The sequence below is a fragment of the Nanorana parkeri genome, unplaced genomic scaffold, assembly GCF_000935625.1.
Source record: "Nanorana parkeri isolate BGI_ZX_2015 unplaced genomic scaffold, ASM93562v1 scaffold1151, whole genome shotgun sequence".
Lineage (NCBI taxonomy): Eukaryota > Metazoa > Chordata > Amphibia > Anura > Dicroglossidae > Nanorana > Nanorana parkeri.
Window position 1 is genome coordinate 123,945 of NW_017307419.1, and position 14,802 is coordinate 138,746.

At 38.6% G+C, this 14,802-nt stretch overlaps 1 protein-coding gene across 1 annotated transcript in view; it reads right to left on the minus strand.

Annotated features, from left to right (window-relative positions):
- NEK6 (NIMA related kinase 6) overlaps positions 1–14,802 on the minus strand; it is a 194,516-nt gene that overhangs the window by 68,971 nt on the left and 110,743 nt on the right. Inside the window, exons 5-6 of the mRNA XM_018568178.1 lie at positions 11,612–11,722; positions 8,255–8,363 (exon numbers count right to left, since the gene is read on the minus strand). Coding sequence (XP_018423680.1) covers positions 8,255–8,363; positions 11,612–11,722 — 220 coding nt within the window. The remainder of the gene's footprint in view (positions 1–8,254; positions 8,364–11,611; positions 11,723–14,802) is intronic.

The window sequence follows — 14,802 nt, forward strand, 5'->3', positions numbered from 1 at the left end:
AAAGTTTACTGCAATTAAAGCTGTATGGGCAAATGTGTTGGTACCCTTTCATGGGACAGTGGAATCTCCCTTTGAGTTCACTGTTGCCCAAAATGCAAGGATGTTGGATCAGACACTGATGTACCTTGACCTCTGAGTTTAGCTTGTACGAAAGTCAATCAAAAAGGAATGTAAAAAATGTAATTTTAGATCTATTAGAATGACTGTAAATGTTCATGTACAATGTTATAGAGGTGTCCTTGCTTTTCTTTTTCAGATTGAGTGATTAAAACGACGGATCTGCAGCTAAAAACAACAAGCTGTAATTGAATTTCTGGCAAAAGAGGCCTGCTCACCTAAGGAAATTCATAATCGGCTAAAGAATGTTTATAGGGACGCTGTAGTGGACATTAGCAATGTGTGGCGTTGGGTGAAGAAGTTACAAGAAGGAGAACTACAGCATCCTCAGACATTCTTTAGCGGATTATGGATTTCCTTAGGTGTACAACCCTCTTTCACCAGAAATTCAATTACAGCTCGCCATTTTAGCCGCAGATCCATGGTTCTAATCACTCAATCTGATAGATAATGAAAAAAAATATTGTTATAAAACCAAATGGCTTGTGTTTAGTAGCTCTTCACACAACAGAGGTCCTGTTAAATATGAACAGAAGTCACCTGAAATTGGAAGTTAATAGGTATGTCAACCGAAGAGGGCACCAAACAAACATTCTAAAAAAGTTTTTATTCGCAGAATCATTAAAACATAATTTGGACCCTAAAAATGTTTAGTTGGTGCCCTACTTAGTTAACACACAGATTTGTATTGGTGTCTGTGTTCCAGCTTGGAAAACGTACCAGTAGTGTCTAAAAAGGTGTTTAATTCTGCAAATGACAACAGGAAAGGCAGCCAATGCATTTCAGGGGCTCAGGAATCTCCCTTCATCAGCGCTAAAAAAGATACAAAATTTGGGGATAACACATATCAAATAAAATATTGAACTAAAAAAGTTTTTATTCGCAGAATCATTAAAACATAATTTGGACTCTAAGAATGTTAAGAATGTTTAGTTGGTGCCCTACTTAGTTAACACACAGTTTTGTATTGCTGTCTGTGTTCCAGCTTGGAAAATGTACCTTTTTTTGTTCTGGAACAGGAGGTGAGAGAAATCTTCCAGTCTTACAGAGGGACACCTGTTAACTGTCAACTGACAATTTCCCTTTGCTTTTGAGAGATTTCCTTTCACTTCCTGTTATATCTCTGAAATAGAAAGTAAATGGAAATCTCTCCTAGGAAACACAAATTGCAAAACACAAAAATGGATTAATAAATACAGGGGTCCTAACTATCCCCTACTGTAACCATATCTAAAAGAAAAGTTTTGTCTTTACATACACATTAGGTCTTGCCAAAGTTTTTTCATTGCATTGATTGATATCTGGAATTTGGCTGGGCCATTCCAAGATATTAAGGTTATTTATTTTTAAGTACAGTGTAGCTTTGACCATATTTTCAGGGTAAGGGTTTCCAGGAAGGCGAACTTCCATACCAGTTCTCTTACAGACTGAAAAAGGTAGAATCCTATAGAATTGGCTTCTGCTTGGCTCCATCTATCGGACCCTTATTCCTGACCATTTTCCAGTCCCTGCTAAGGAAAAACTTTATTTTAAACATAACATTTTGTGCAAGGGAAACTGTAAAATTTTTGTCTCATCAGAACATTTTTCCATATGTGTTCAGTGTCTCTCACATGTTTCATGGAAAACTCCAAATGGTAATTAAAATGTTTTGGCAATGGTTTTCTTCTCACCATACTTTTATAAAGCCCAGGTTTGTGAAGGGTCACGGTAACAACTAGTCTATGGACTGTTGCTTCCTTGCCGCAATCTCTGCAGCTCTTTCACTGGTCTTCTGGTTGCTTCTTTGACTAATGTATTCTTCCCAGGCACTGAGTTTTAGTAGCAGAATGACATACTATTCCTTTAACTTTTAAATCATTTTTTTATGGTGGTCTGGGGGATGTTCCAAGTTTAGAGAACGATTGATTAACTAAACCTAATAGGTACTTCTTGAAACCTTTGTACCCAACTTGTTTTTATAGCTCATTTGTCTTGAGGAGGTTGCTTGTTTAGATATGTCCTCTGAATGCAACTGCTTGCACCATCATTATTTAGGTGTTTCACAGCTTTGAATAGTATGTAGATGATATTTTTTCACTTCACTGTTCTGAACTTTTTGTTTAAAAAAGTAACATAAAATATCAAATATATACTTATAATTTCAGGTTGTAAGGCCACAAAATGTGAACAAATCCAAGGGGGGTCAATACGTATGCTGGGCATTGTATATTCTTTAAAGTATTTTCCCCAGTTGTCCTCTTTTGCTTAGAACACACACACATTTTTGTTAAAAGCAGGATTGGGCTGTCATCCCCTATCAAGTGAGAACACTTTAGTGGCTATTAAGAGTAGTTCTCTTTAACAGGGTGCAGGCAGGTTTGGATGGGTTAGCCTATAAATCAGGAAAATGAGGCCCTTGTAATAAAGTAAATCTAATTAGAGGGGCACATAGAGGAGGTTATTCTGGCTAATAGGAGTAATAGCCAAAACCTTGTAGTTCCTGCTGGAACAAACAGTGATGGGGAATCCCATATACACTACAGTAATCCCTGGAACAAGTAGTATGGGGAAATCTTCCAAATGGGACATCTGTTCTTATACACAAATATCCAATGATGTGTTAATAATTGTAAGAAACAGGATAGTTATTGAACTAGCTGACACCCCCTAGTTTTGTAGAACACTTACTTATAATGTATTCCAGATTCAGGAAAAATGCAACACTCCTTTGCAAGGCAATGCTGTAAAGTATTGTACTAAAAGTGGTTGGATCTGCTGAGATCTGCCGAACGACCTGTAAGCGTTGGCATCCACAGCCTCACTGTTGCAAGGTCTTCTAGTACTGGTGCTGTTGATCATAGATTAGCTACATGTACAGCAAAATCTAGTGGCTGAAGATTAGGAATGAGATTGGGTTCATGGCAAATCTAGGGGCTTTAACGTTCACTGATCCATCGAATTGATGGCAAAATTAACCAGATGGAATTTGAAAGAATCCATAATGCCTTGCCAGACATTTCAAATAGGATCACCAGGGTTACAAAGGCCAATAATGGAGGCTTTGCTAAGTGCCAGCCCCCTCACTATAAAATGGTGAGTTACCAGCAGCCATTTGTAAGTGTCTGTAGGAAGAGTTAATTGCTAGACAGTGCTACAGTATAATGTGCTTTTTTTCTCTAAATTACTGTGGATTGCATTGTGGTGTATTTTGTGTAACCCCATCCCGAGTACGCATTTCAGAGATACAACAGTTCTTTTTATGACTATCTTTGTGTGCCAGAAACAATTGTAGTTGTTAAGCTGCAGGCCGTGCAATCTTTTTTTATTGTTTTATTTCTTGTTTTCTGGTATTCATTATTTTAGGTAGGTAGAAGAGGTACATATTTTTTATTTTGCCTTTTTTTAAGGGTTCTTAGCGTACATTTGTTGCTGGCCCCTTGTTTGCAGCACATAACCGCATACTTGTGTGGGCAAGTAGTGTGCACCAAAGCATCACATATTTACACCCCCTATTGCCATAACTGTAATTAAATTTAGGCAACTCCCTTTTTAATATTTTTTTTTTATAAACTCCCTGTATTAAAAAATTTCAGGCAAGCCTGATGTGAAAGACAGAGGTTCTGGACACAGAGGTAGTAGGGGACAAGCAGGTTCTGCAGGACAAATTGGTGGCCAGATTGCACCACCTAGAGGCAGGGCACATCTGCCTTTTCTATTTCATAGTGGGTGTGCTATATAGCCACAGCACATGCAAGAGGTAGTTGAGTGGCTGACAAAGTCTTCCTCTTCTTCCTTCTCCAAAACAGCAGCCAGTTGCTTGCAGCTGCTGCTAATTTGCCCTCTTCTTCCTCCTCCTCCTATTTTGCTTATCCCCCATAGCCCCACAAACTGGCACTAAGGAGTCAGCGGAATTATTTGATCACACAATCATTGACTTTCAATAAATAGAACCAGTCTTGGATTACCAATGACTACAAAAGCCCAGCTGCCGATGCTACAGATTAAACTGTTAATTGTCACTCCAGCCCCAAAAAAGCTGCCACATTTCTAAAGTTTTCTGCAGGGTAAATCATGCTTTGTGTCTGAAAATCCGCAACCTACTCTAGTGCACAGGCACTGTAAAGGTGCCACACAATGAATCAGTAGCTGTACTTCAGCTGCCAAATTTGTTGGCTTTAGCTTCAATCTTGCCTTGTGCCTTGATGTTTAGGGCCTATTCCAGTGCAGAGGCATTCAGAGATATTTGTGGGTATTGTCTCTTAGATTAAACACTCTAATGTTTAATATAGGGGAAAACCTGCATCATTTCTCTCTCCTATATTGTGGCCTAATCAAGCTGCTTACATACACTCCAGTCACTGTACAACATTTGTTGATTTTGTCCCTTAACCCCTTTGTGACGGGAGACGTACACTGTACGTCCCGCCACAAAGGGACCAAATGACTCGTCACGTACACAGTACGTGACGAGTTATTTGCTGCACTAGAAGGCTGGTAACTGCTGAGAATGCCTAAGTTTAGAGGCATCCATTAATGAAAGGGTTAACCTTTTTCAGACACCCGATACCTTAATATCGGGTGTCTGAGAGTCACAGCAGAGCCGGCAAACATGCCGGCTTTTGCCGGCATTCTGACAGCTCGTATAGATCGAGAGATATCTCTCTCAAGCTATACTGGCTTTTTTTTTCACTTTCAGGAATAGATACATAATGTATCTATTCCTGAAAGAAGAATGTTTCAGTTTGCTGATCGTTGTTGCAACAATCAGAAAACCTTTAGTGACAGCTGAATCCTGAACTGCTGCAGGATCAGTGTCACTAACTTATTATCGGCTGTTCTGAAGTTTGAAGCAGCCTAATAACCAAAAATGTATTAATTTATCAAGCAGTAACAGTGAGATTAATTCACAATGACTGCTTGATATAATTAAATAAAATAACATTTTTAAGTTTAAAAAAAATTGAAAAGTGTAAAAAAATAAAATAAATAAGTGTAAAAAAATACTTGCGTACTGTTCTAACACTAGCCAGTTTCTACCAATCACATATCTGCAGTCTATATTTTAAAAGATTTGGGGAATATTTGTATTGTAATTCTTGTAAACTAATACATAGTTTTTTTCACTGGCCAATTTGTAGAAAGGAAAGCTTTAGCTTTATGTTTTTAAGAGTAACCTTTCCTATAGCTTTTAGATCTTTTGCGGCTGCTACTTCTACCTGCTAATTCAGGCCTGTTACCACTTTAGTTAAAAAAAATCAAGTGTCACTGCCAAAACTACCTAATAAGGCTTTTCTTCCAACTTGAAATTAAGCTAGTTAGGGTGCTGCTGCTGTATATAAGCCAAGCTATACAGTGCTCAGCATAAATGAGTACACCCCTTTGAACAGTAAGATTTCAATTTCCAAAATTTTGACAAAACCAAGTTTTATAGAACATTTGTTTAACTCATTACATGAAAGTAAGGTTAATAATATAACTTATAAGAAGAAGCAAAAGCGCTGTGGACTATTCCTGATGATGTGTTTGTTACATGTACAGGATCGCTAAGGGTGCTGCCCCACTTCAGCCGGGGAGACTGTAAAACTGGAAGACAAAAGAGAAAAAAGGGCGCCCAACCTGGTGCAGATAATCCTTTTAATTTCAAATAGACACCATAAACAAAAGTACAAGGGTACTCACAATGGTAGGTCAAACAACAGCGTATATGGATGATTTTAGAGAAACAGCGGTTTCAAGACTGCAATCTGTCTGTATGTCACTGAGTTGTGACGTCGTTGACGCGTTTCCGGGGTCACGCCCCCTTCTTCAGAACATGACCTTAACCTCCTAGTTGTCTCCTTAAGTAGGAGGATAAACCAATAGGCAGTATATGCTAATGAGGTAAGTTCAACTGAATCTGACCTCCCATTACTTCCTACACTATCGGACTGAGCAGCGGGCGCAGGCTCTGCCTCCAATTGGCGTGTGACAAGAACGACCTCTTTTAGAGCCTGGATGCTGGAAGGAGAGTGATGCTCAACTTGTCTCTTCAGAATTCCCCACAGGTGTTCGATTGGGTTCAGATCAGGAGACATACTTGGCCACTGAATTACCTTCATCCAGTTCTTCTTCAGAAATGCAACAGTGGCCTTAGATCTGTGTTTTGGATCATTTTCATGTTGGAAAAGTGCACGATGACCAGGATTTGTACTCCATACTTTGTGACGCCATACAGTTTTGAAGCCATCAGTTCCAAAAACATTGATCTTCGTCTCATCACTCCAGAGTACAGAGTCCCAGTAGTCTTCTTATTTTTCAGCATGGGCACTGGAAAATTGTAGGCTGGCTTTTTTGTGCATGGGCTTTAGGAGAGACTTCCTTCGTGGACGACACCCATGCATGCCATTCCTCTGTAGTGCACGCTGTATTGTGTCACAGAAAACAATCACCTCAGTTTGGCTTGATACTTCTTTAGCTAACTGCAGTGAACTTGCATGCCGATTTTCTTCAACCCTTCTCATCAGAAGGTGCTCCTGTCGAGGTGTTAACTTCCGCAGACGGCCTGGACGTCTCTGTGAGATGGTTGCAGTTCCATCTTTGTTACATTTTCGTATCACTTTTGCTACAGCATTCTGACTGATAAGTAAGGCTTTGCTGATCTTCTTGTAGCTTTCACCGTTCTTGTGTAAAGAAATTATTTTCTTTCTCAGGCCTTGTGACATTTCTCTTCCATGTGGTGCCATTGCTGACAGCATGAAATGGGAAGGGGTTTTCTTTGTTAAGTAATGCCCTTTTATAATCAACTGTCTGCTGGACACCTGTTTAATGAATAATTATACTCACCTGTAGTTGAATTCTTCTTAATTACGATTTTGTTGTGTAAAGGTTAGCTTTGCTCCTATGACTTTCTCACTTTGGGGTGTATTTATTTTTGCAACATGGTCTTGAATGTATTTGTTAGGGAAAATACTTTTTTGTGTGTGCAAATTAACAAATTTTGGTTGCAATCAATGGCCAGCATTTGTGGGAGTATTTTGTAGTATAGTGTCCCATAGAAAATGTTGATTCTGAAAGGAAAGGAAAGTTTTTCTGACAAATATGTTGGCGTATACTCATTTATGCTGAGCAATGTATATAAAAGTTTAAAAAAATCAATGACACATCCAAAATGTGTAATGCCTGTGTTGCTAACACTGTATGTTGTATGAGGGAACAGTATTATTTTCGGAGTAAAGATACCTCTCCCCACTGTACAGTATTTTTAAAAAGTGTACACGTCTCCCATTGCAGTGTCCAGGCTCCCCATGCCCTTTTTGACAATTGTATGCATATTAGCATACCCCAAAAATGTACACATTTTAACAGCAGGATTTGCTCCTCACTGAAGACGGCAAAGTTTGAGTTTGCAAAACCTTAGACCAGGCAAATTAAACCCGGGCAGATTCCGCTATCACTACTGAGGGTCAGAAGCACAGCCTATTTGCATTGGAAGGGTGAAAAGACCCCTAAGTATCATATATTTTATAATGACTAAGACCCACCAGCAGTAACATACAGAGGAGATGAAGGTGAACAGGAATGCTGAAATTTTAAATATACCACAAGACAATGGACATCCACAATGGACCTGTGTTGTTTAGCTTTTTGCACTGCACGAATGTAAACTATCTTTGCATTGCGGTGCACTGAAGAAAAAAAAAAGGTGGGATCTATTCAAAGGTCCATTATGGTGTGCTGGCTGGTAATTTCAACTTAATGGTCTGCTTTATTGCAATGTACTTTACTATGCATGTGGTAGAGCCAAAGGTCTGAACCTGTCCGAAATGTTTTACATTGAGAGTCTTGTGGTATCTCTGAAGTTCCACTGGGGTTTTATTGGGGGAAGAGTTTCAATATAAATAGCTTTGTGCAATGTGTCAATGCAGCACATATTAATACAATTAATAAACATGTGAATATTACAAAAGCATCTTATAGTTTCCAATTTTAATATTTGTGATTTACAATTAATTTGTTCTGTTCTAAGCTTAGAAAAAGCTATAAGGTTGTTTTTGTTGTATTTGATAAATAGTTATATGCAGTAAGCATAGAGAAGCAGTTGTGTTCCTGTACACGCATGCAGGATTAGGTGTTTACTCTTCAGGATGAACAGGTCATGGCTGGATACTAAGATTACCTCTGTGCATGATCCGGCGGGAATGCATATGTTCCACGGCACTGCATGACTGCACAAAGTACTTCCATACAGTCCTCTCTGGTATTAATCGCTTCTGTTTCTTAAAATACTGTTAAGAGAGAGAAAACAATCCTTGTCACAAGGTAGAGTTCAAGAACGTAAAGAAGGTGAGGGGTCCAGGGAGAAAAAGTTGGAAATTAATGCATGCTATGTCTAGGAGGGTTCACAGAGATGTCAGGAAGAGAAAAACATAAAATGAATAACATAAAAAAACTGAAAATCTGAAGATGTGCATTAAATAGGAACTAAAAATAAAAGTTGCTTAAAAAAAAAAGCAAAGGCAGAACAAACTGGCCCAGAAAACACACGTTATAATCTTTAAAAAAAGAGGGAAGAATCAGAAATGATACATTAAATAAGTACTGAAAATATAAATTGATGGAAAAGGCAGACAGAAATCACACACGCATTTTTCTTCAAAATTGACCGATAGAATGAGAATTTATATAATATGGGCGATCTCCCTCTAACCCATACACGGGAGTTTAATTTTTTCTTTCCTTGTGAAGCAAGTTATACTCACCGAAGTCCCCCCTTCAGGTGCCTTGCTGGTGCATATTTTATACTGGTTTATATTTTTTATATTTTATATTAGTGGGGGACCACTAATGCAGAGCTGCAGATAATCCCTCGCAGGCCAGTCCCCTACCCCCTTGAGATTATGTCACTCTTCTTCTGCATCCTTAGAGGACCCTCCCGCTTGACAAGCAATAGAAAGTGTCCACATCAAGCGGGCAGTGGCATGGACACCAGAAGGACCATGTAGGTAGTAAATAAAGAGGAAAGACTTGGGACCAAAGCGTAACGTGACTGCAACTTTAGGCAAATCTAATAAATTATGGGTAGTCCGCCTGTGTATACCTAGTTTTACACCTCTCCCCCTAATTGCATATTTAGACAAAACATAAAAGGTTGTAAGGGTTTCTGGAGGGGTGTAAATGACCGTCCAGGAGAGATATTTTAATTTGTATATTTCTTTAAAATATCTCTCCTGGACGGTCATTTACACCCCTCCAGAAACCCTTACAACCTTTTATGTTTTGTCTAAATATGCAACTTTAGGCAAGTTAAACAGGCATTTAGGCAGGTTTCTTTTTTTTTATTCCAGTGATCAGTTAGAAGGAGTATGAGGGGGTTAGAATTATACTGTAGATGGGTTTGATAAAGCAACTGAAAATATAAATTGCTAAACAATTTGAAAGATTGTCCAGAAAACACACACAGGTATACACATTCTTAAAAATAGTCTAATCTTCAAAAATCCATCAATAGTAATTACACTTCTATACAGCTATCAAAATGCAATTATTAATCATCTTTATAAAAAAAACAATTACACTATTTTCTCTGTTTAATACGGCCCCACAGTAAGTACTTTAGAACCAATTCTAGACCATTTTCTGCCTTGAGAGTTAACTTAACCCATTTACCAAATTAACTGAATCAACTTCGGAGAACAAAACTCGCTCTGACAGGTTGAGATGCCTTTTCACTGTAATGAGCATCTCTTGTCTTAATTACCTTGAACAACATATTTAATGCCTTAGAAGCACAAACTGTGACAAATGGGCCTTTTGCCTGGAGCAAACTCTGAAAAATACATTATGAGCTTGTATAAAATACTAAAAGTTCACTGGAGCTTCTAAAGAGGCTCTCCTATCATTCAAAAAGACTATAAATAAACAAATAGCAGATCAAAAAAGAAATGACAGTTAATGTAAGGTAAATAGCATATTTGTCTTCAAGTAGAACTTAATCCACTGAAGAACCTGATCCTTCGGCTCTCTTTGGCCACCTTTGCTCTTCGGTTCAGTTGGACCGAAGGGCTGCTGTACGGGCTATTCACAATAGCCCGTACAGCAGCCGAGCAGCTCAGTCGACTCGACTGAGCTGAAGTGACAGCCGAAGCATGGAGAAAGGTCAACAAAAGCCGGCTGACCTCCACGCAAATGATAGCTAGACGGAGCAAGCTGTGATCTCATGGCTCGCTCTGCCCAGTTGTAAAGACAGATCAGCGTCCCCAAATGACCTGTTATTTTCTAATCTGCATGGTATCTCGGAGGTATCAAGCAGAATAGCCGATCGGCATTCGGCTATTCACTTACTGCCGTTCGGCCCCCACCTCCCCTGACCAAAGAAAGCCCACACGCCTTTATTTTGTATGTGCCAATTCTCAAAAGAAAGTTGAAATATCTAGCCTAAATTAACAGAAAACCAGAATGTTATAGTGTAATTATAGCCAAAACATATCCTTTTAGTTTGGGATGAAATATGGAAGGGTTAAAACCCCAGCCAATTTATTTTTTGCTGTCTGTGTCCTGTTGGGGAGATTTCCCATCACTTCCAAGCTATGCTTGGATAGTGTCTCTCTTAAATATCTTTGGCCTTGAGTGTATTGTTATTTTCTTATAATATGTATTGTGATGTAGAAGTGTCTTTCAACAATCGCGCCTGTATTCACCGTTTATTTGCAAACATTTTTTTTTACAACTGTGTGTTCCCTTTATGCTGACAATATACCTCAGAACTTACAGGAAAACTTTGTTGATTTATATTCATATCATTTTTATGTGTATATTACAAATCATTTTCTCGTGTGTAGTGGTGGGTGGGGAGGCACTAAACCAGGTATTCCTCATACTTACCTATAGTTTCAGCCTAGACAGGTAGGTGCATTCATTTTGACTGCCTGCCTATGAACATATAACATGTGTAGACTTTGTATATGCTTCAAATATGCATAGTTGATAAGCAGGCTGCTTCGTCAATACATTGAATATTGAACATTTTGTATTGCCTACTATTTTTTACATGAGTCAGTATAACAGTGGACAGCCCTTATACAATAAAACTTCTGTATGCCTTAGGTAGATTTGCCATTAGTCAGTTCAATGACTACATATCTTATGGATCATCTCAGAAATATGAGCAAGAATGGATCTGTAAAATCAGCACTTGAACGCAGAAGGATCTTGCTTAAGAACTAAATTCCCTGCTCAGCTGGAAGTACCTATTGTATGAGAGTGCAGCATGTATTAACTATTACAGTGCCTAGCAAAAAATTCTTAGAGACTATAATGGAGCTGTGTGCAATTTATGCTTTATATGACCTTTATCATCAACCATCACTCAGTCACATAATCACTGATAATTTGTAATAATTTTATATTCTATAATGTTTAGCAACATTCTTTGTGTCATAAGTACTCCCTGAAGCATATTCAAAATGCTGAACCATATGCAAAGCACTTAGAAAATGAATTCCTCCTAGGTAAGATAGAGGTCTATTGTCCTTACTTTAATCATTTGAGAAAGATCTCCTGCATCTGCCAGTTCCAGGACAATATTCAACTCATTGTCTTCAATGAATGAGTCCAGATACTTAATAATGTTTGGGTGATTCAATTGCTGTATTAAAAAAAACACACAAAAATAAGATTAGCAGATAAAATAAGAAAACAAAACTCTAGCCGGTTCATGATTGAAAGAAACAGATTTTAATTCTGGTTAATGGTACTATTTTAAACATAACAACATTGACCTTTTGTTACAAAAAAATCCTCAACTACAAACCTATATAGTTTAAAACACTAGCACTCCCGTGTTTAGGATATCAAGGAGAAGTTATCTAGGAAGTATAAACAGTTTTAATGCGTCCCAGATCACTGCATTTAGATGCACTCGTGTTAAAGCGAGCTTAGCTGTGTTTGTGTGCATTTACATGAGTGTATATTCATTCAGCCACGTTTACACCAGAGGAACCCTTAAAATAATTTTCAGATTTCAAGGAACTTCAGCTAAAACCAATTCATTGGGAATTAGTGGGCAAAATGCTACTTACATTGGTGGCCGGTAGGAAGAATGCCCTCTTACAGTGGTGGTTAGAAAACCTTACAGATGGCTAAAAAGATTGTTGGTGTCATGCAGCTGGCTCTGCCAAGTGGCGTTGGCTCCAGGACTATGCAGGCACTAATAAATGACAAATCAATCAGCCAAAGCTCAAGAAACTCCCGAGCAATCTCTGAATGAAACCTAGGGTTCCACAGAACTCTGGTTGAGAATGGCCTTATTCACACCACAAAGCAGTGTGCTTCAATGAATGCATTTTCATACATTTAGGCCCAGTTCATTAGACAGCAATTCATCTTGAATGGGCTTTCAGAGAATCTCGACACAGGAAAAAATAGATCCTACTCTTTTTTTTTTTTTTAAACACAGATCACCACAACCCAAAGCATTGCATTGTATATGTGCTTTGAGGTACAAATATAACTGAATACCAATGAATGGCAATGCGGCAATGCACCACAACACCATACAGCATAAAGTACCCCTCTGACTGCAAGCATGCCTTTTATACAGATACAGGCGCAACAACCTAATGGTGATTACTGGTTCTTTCACTAACTGTGATTACTGGTTCTTTCACTAGGTGGCGGCATTGTGTTTAATGTAACATAATCCGTACTTTAACTCGATACCAACTGACTTGGGTGGCAAGTCAAATATTTGCAATTTTTTTTTGGAGAAAAGCTACCCATACACTGTTCTATTCTTTTCATTCAAGCCACGGACTGAACAAAAAAATAGAAAAGATTCCTCCATCATGCTTAGAAGAATTGATCGAGGATTCGCCCGATGTTTCCTCTATTCTGACAGCAGCTGCCGACCGCTGTCGAAATACACGAACAGTGCCTGCAGCTTCTTGGCTGCAAGTACTATCTGTTCAAAGATTTTCCAACTGGCTGCTTCGATCAGCTGATCAAGGGATGCTGGCCGGAAGGGTGCTGACAGCGACACCCATAGTGCACATTTTGGCCAGTTCTTCCAGAACTAGCTAAAATGTGCATAGTGTATGGTCAGCTTTACCTGTGTTGTTATCTGTCTGCGTGTGTCCCCCAGACAGTGTGGCATGTAGATTCATATTTTAGAGCAGCATTCAGGGGCATAAAAAAGTCTCAAACCTGCATTCAGAGAGGAGCTTATTGGAAGTTACTGGTTTTTCTGCCACCTTCTAGCAGAAAGATTCAGCATAGTAGTATTTTAATATGACTGTGTGCATGAGCAGTTATGATAATCGAAGGATATTTCCAATACCTAAAGGGACTGTTCCCATATTATCTGGATCAGGTCAATATGGTTAACATCTGAGAGAGGTTTTTTTTCATGGAATGTTGTCAAAAATGTGGTAAACACTTTGTTATGTCTGTGGGTGGCTTTATCCAGGTCAATCAAATAGAGACTATCATTTCTAAGGCAAAGTCCAGCTTTTGGGGAAAAATGTTTTTGCAATGGAGCCAGTAAAGCATTGCAAGAGCGATCAGTGGATCGCGAGTGCAATGGTCTGGCTCCTGCAGACTCTTCCTCCTGTTCAAGGTACCGACATTCAGTAACATGAATGGGAGGAAAAATGAATGGACTAGAAGTGCATTCCATTGGGAACTACAAGCGTCTCTGCTGCAGTGGCCGATGGGACTTGTATTTTCTCCATTCACAGATCCTGTAAATGGATGATGCAGCTAGGGGGGAGAGGTTTGCAATGTGACCATGTTTCATGTTACACCATGAATCTGCGTGTGAAACAAAACATAGTCAGGAAAGTAAATTTAGCCTTCAAAAAGAACAGCTGAAATCACTGAATATAAACCTTTTAACATTAAAGGAGAACTATGAGGTGAGTGAAAATCACTCAGGGAAAAATACTTACCCCATAGTTCTCCTTTAATTAAATAGGTGTCTAAAATACATCTAATACCCAACAACCTCATGAATCACTATCCTGCTGACTGACAGTGCAGATCATGGATAATCAAAGACAGAAAACTTCTGTTGTATCATAGAAAGCTAATGAGAAAAAAAAGGCTAAACATCAGGAAAACATTCAAATATCTGCATATGTATCTGCCAGTTGGAGGCATGTGCTCACCATTAAAGTATTTCTTTATGTGATATGAAGATTTGGTGATTTTAGATACAAATTATTTTCCTCTTTCAGTTCTAATGACCCTACTGCAATTTACACATTACTATATATTTCATTTTATTTGTATTTTTCATTTTCATGTCTATTTAGAGTTGTTCTTATGTTTATTAGCCTTTCAACAACAAAAACTTAATAAATCTTTTGTTTTTTTCCAACGCTATGAAAGAAGGTCAGGATCCGATCCGTCAATTAACAGAAACAGGGCTGAGTATATCACTTTGACATTTGATTTTCTTTCAAGCACCAAGCAAGGACGCTGACAGACACACCAAAGTGATCTTCTCAACCCTCTGAAGTATACAGCACATCAGACCTTCAACCATCATATATTAAAGCATTAAACAAGGAGCCATCCACCTGCTCTGCACTCCCGCAAACTGCTGACCTTGTATTGCGTTAAACGGTTGCTTGGGATCCCACTTAAAACTTACATTATTGTTACTTTTGATTTGTTGAGCTACTCGTAAGATGACTTCCATGCGCTCAGGGTTTGTATCAGACATAA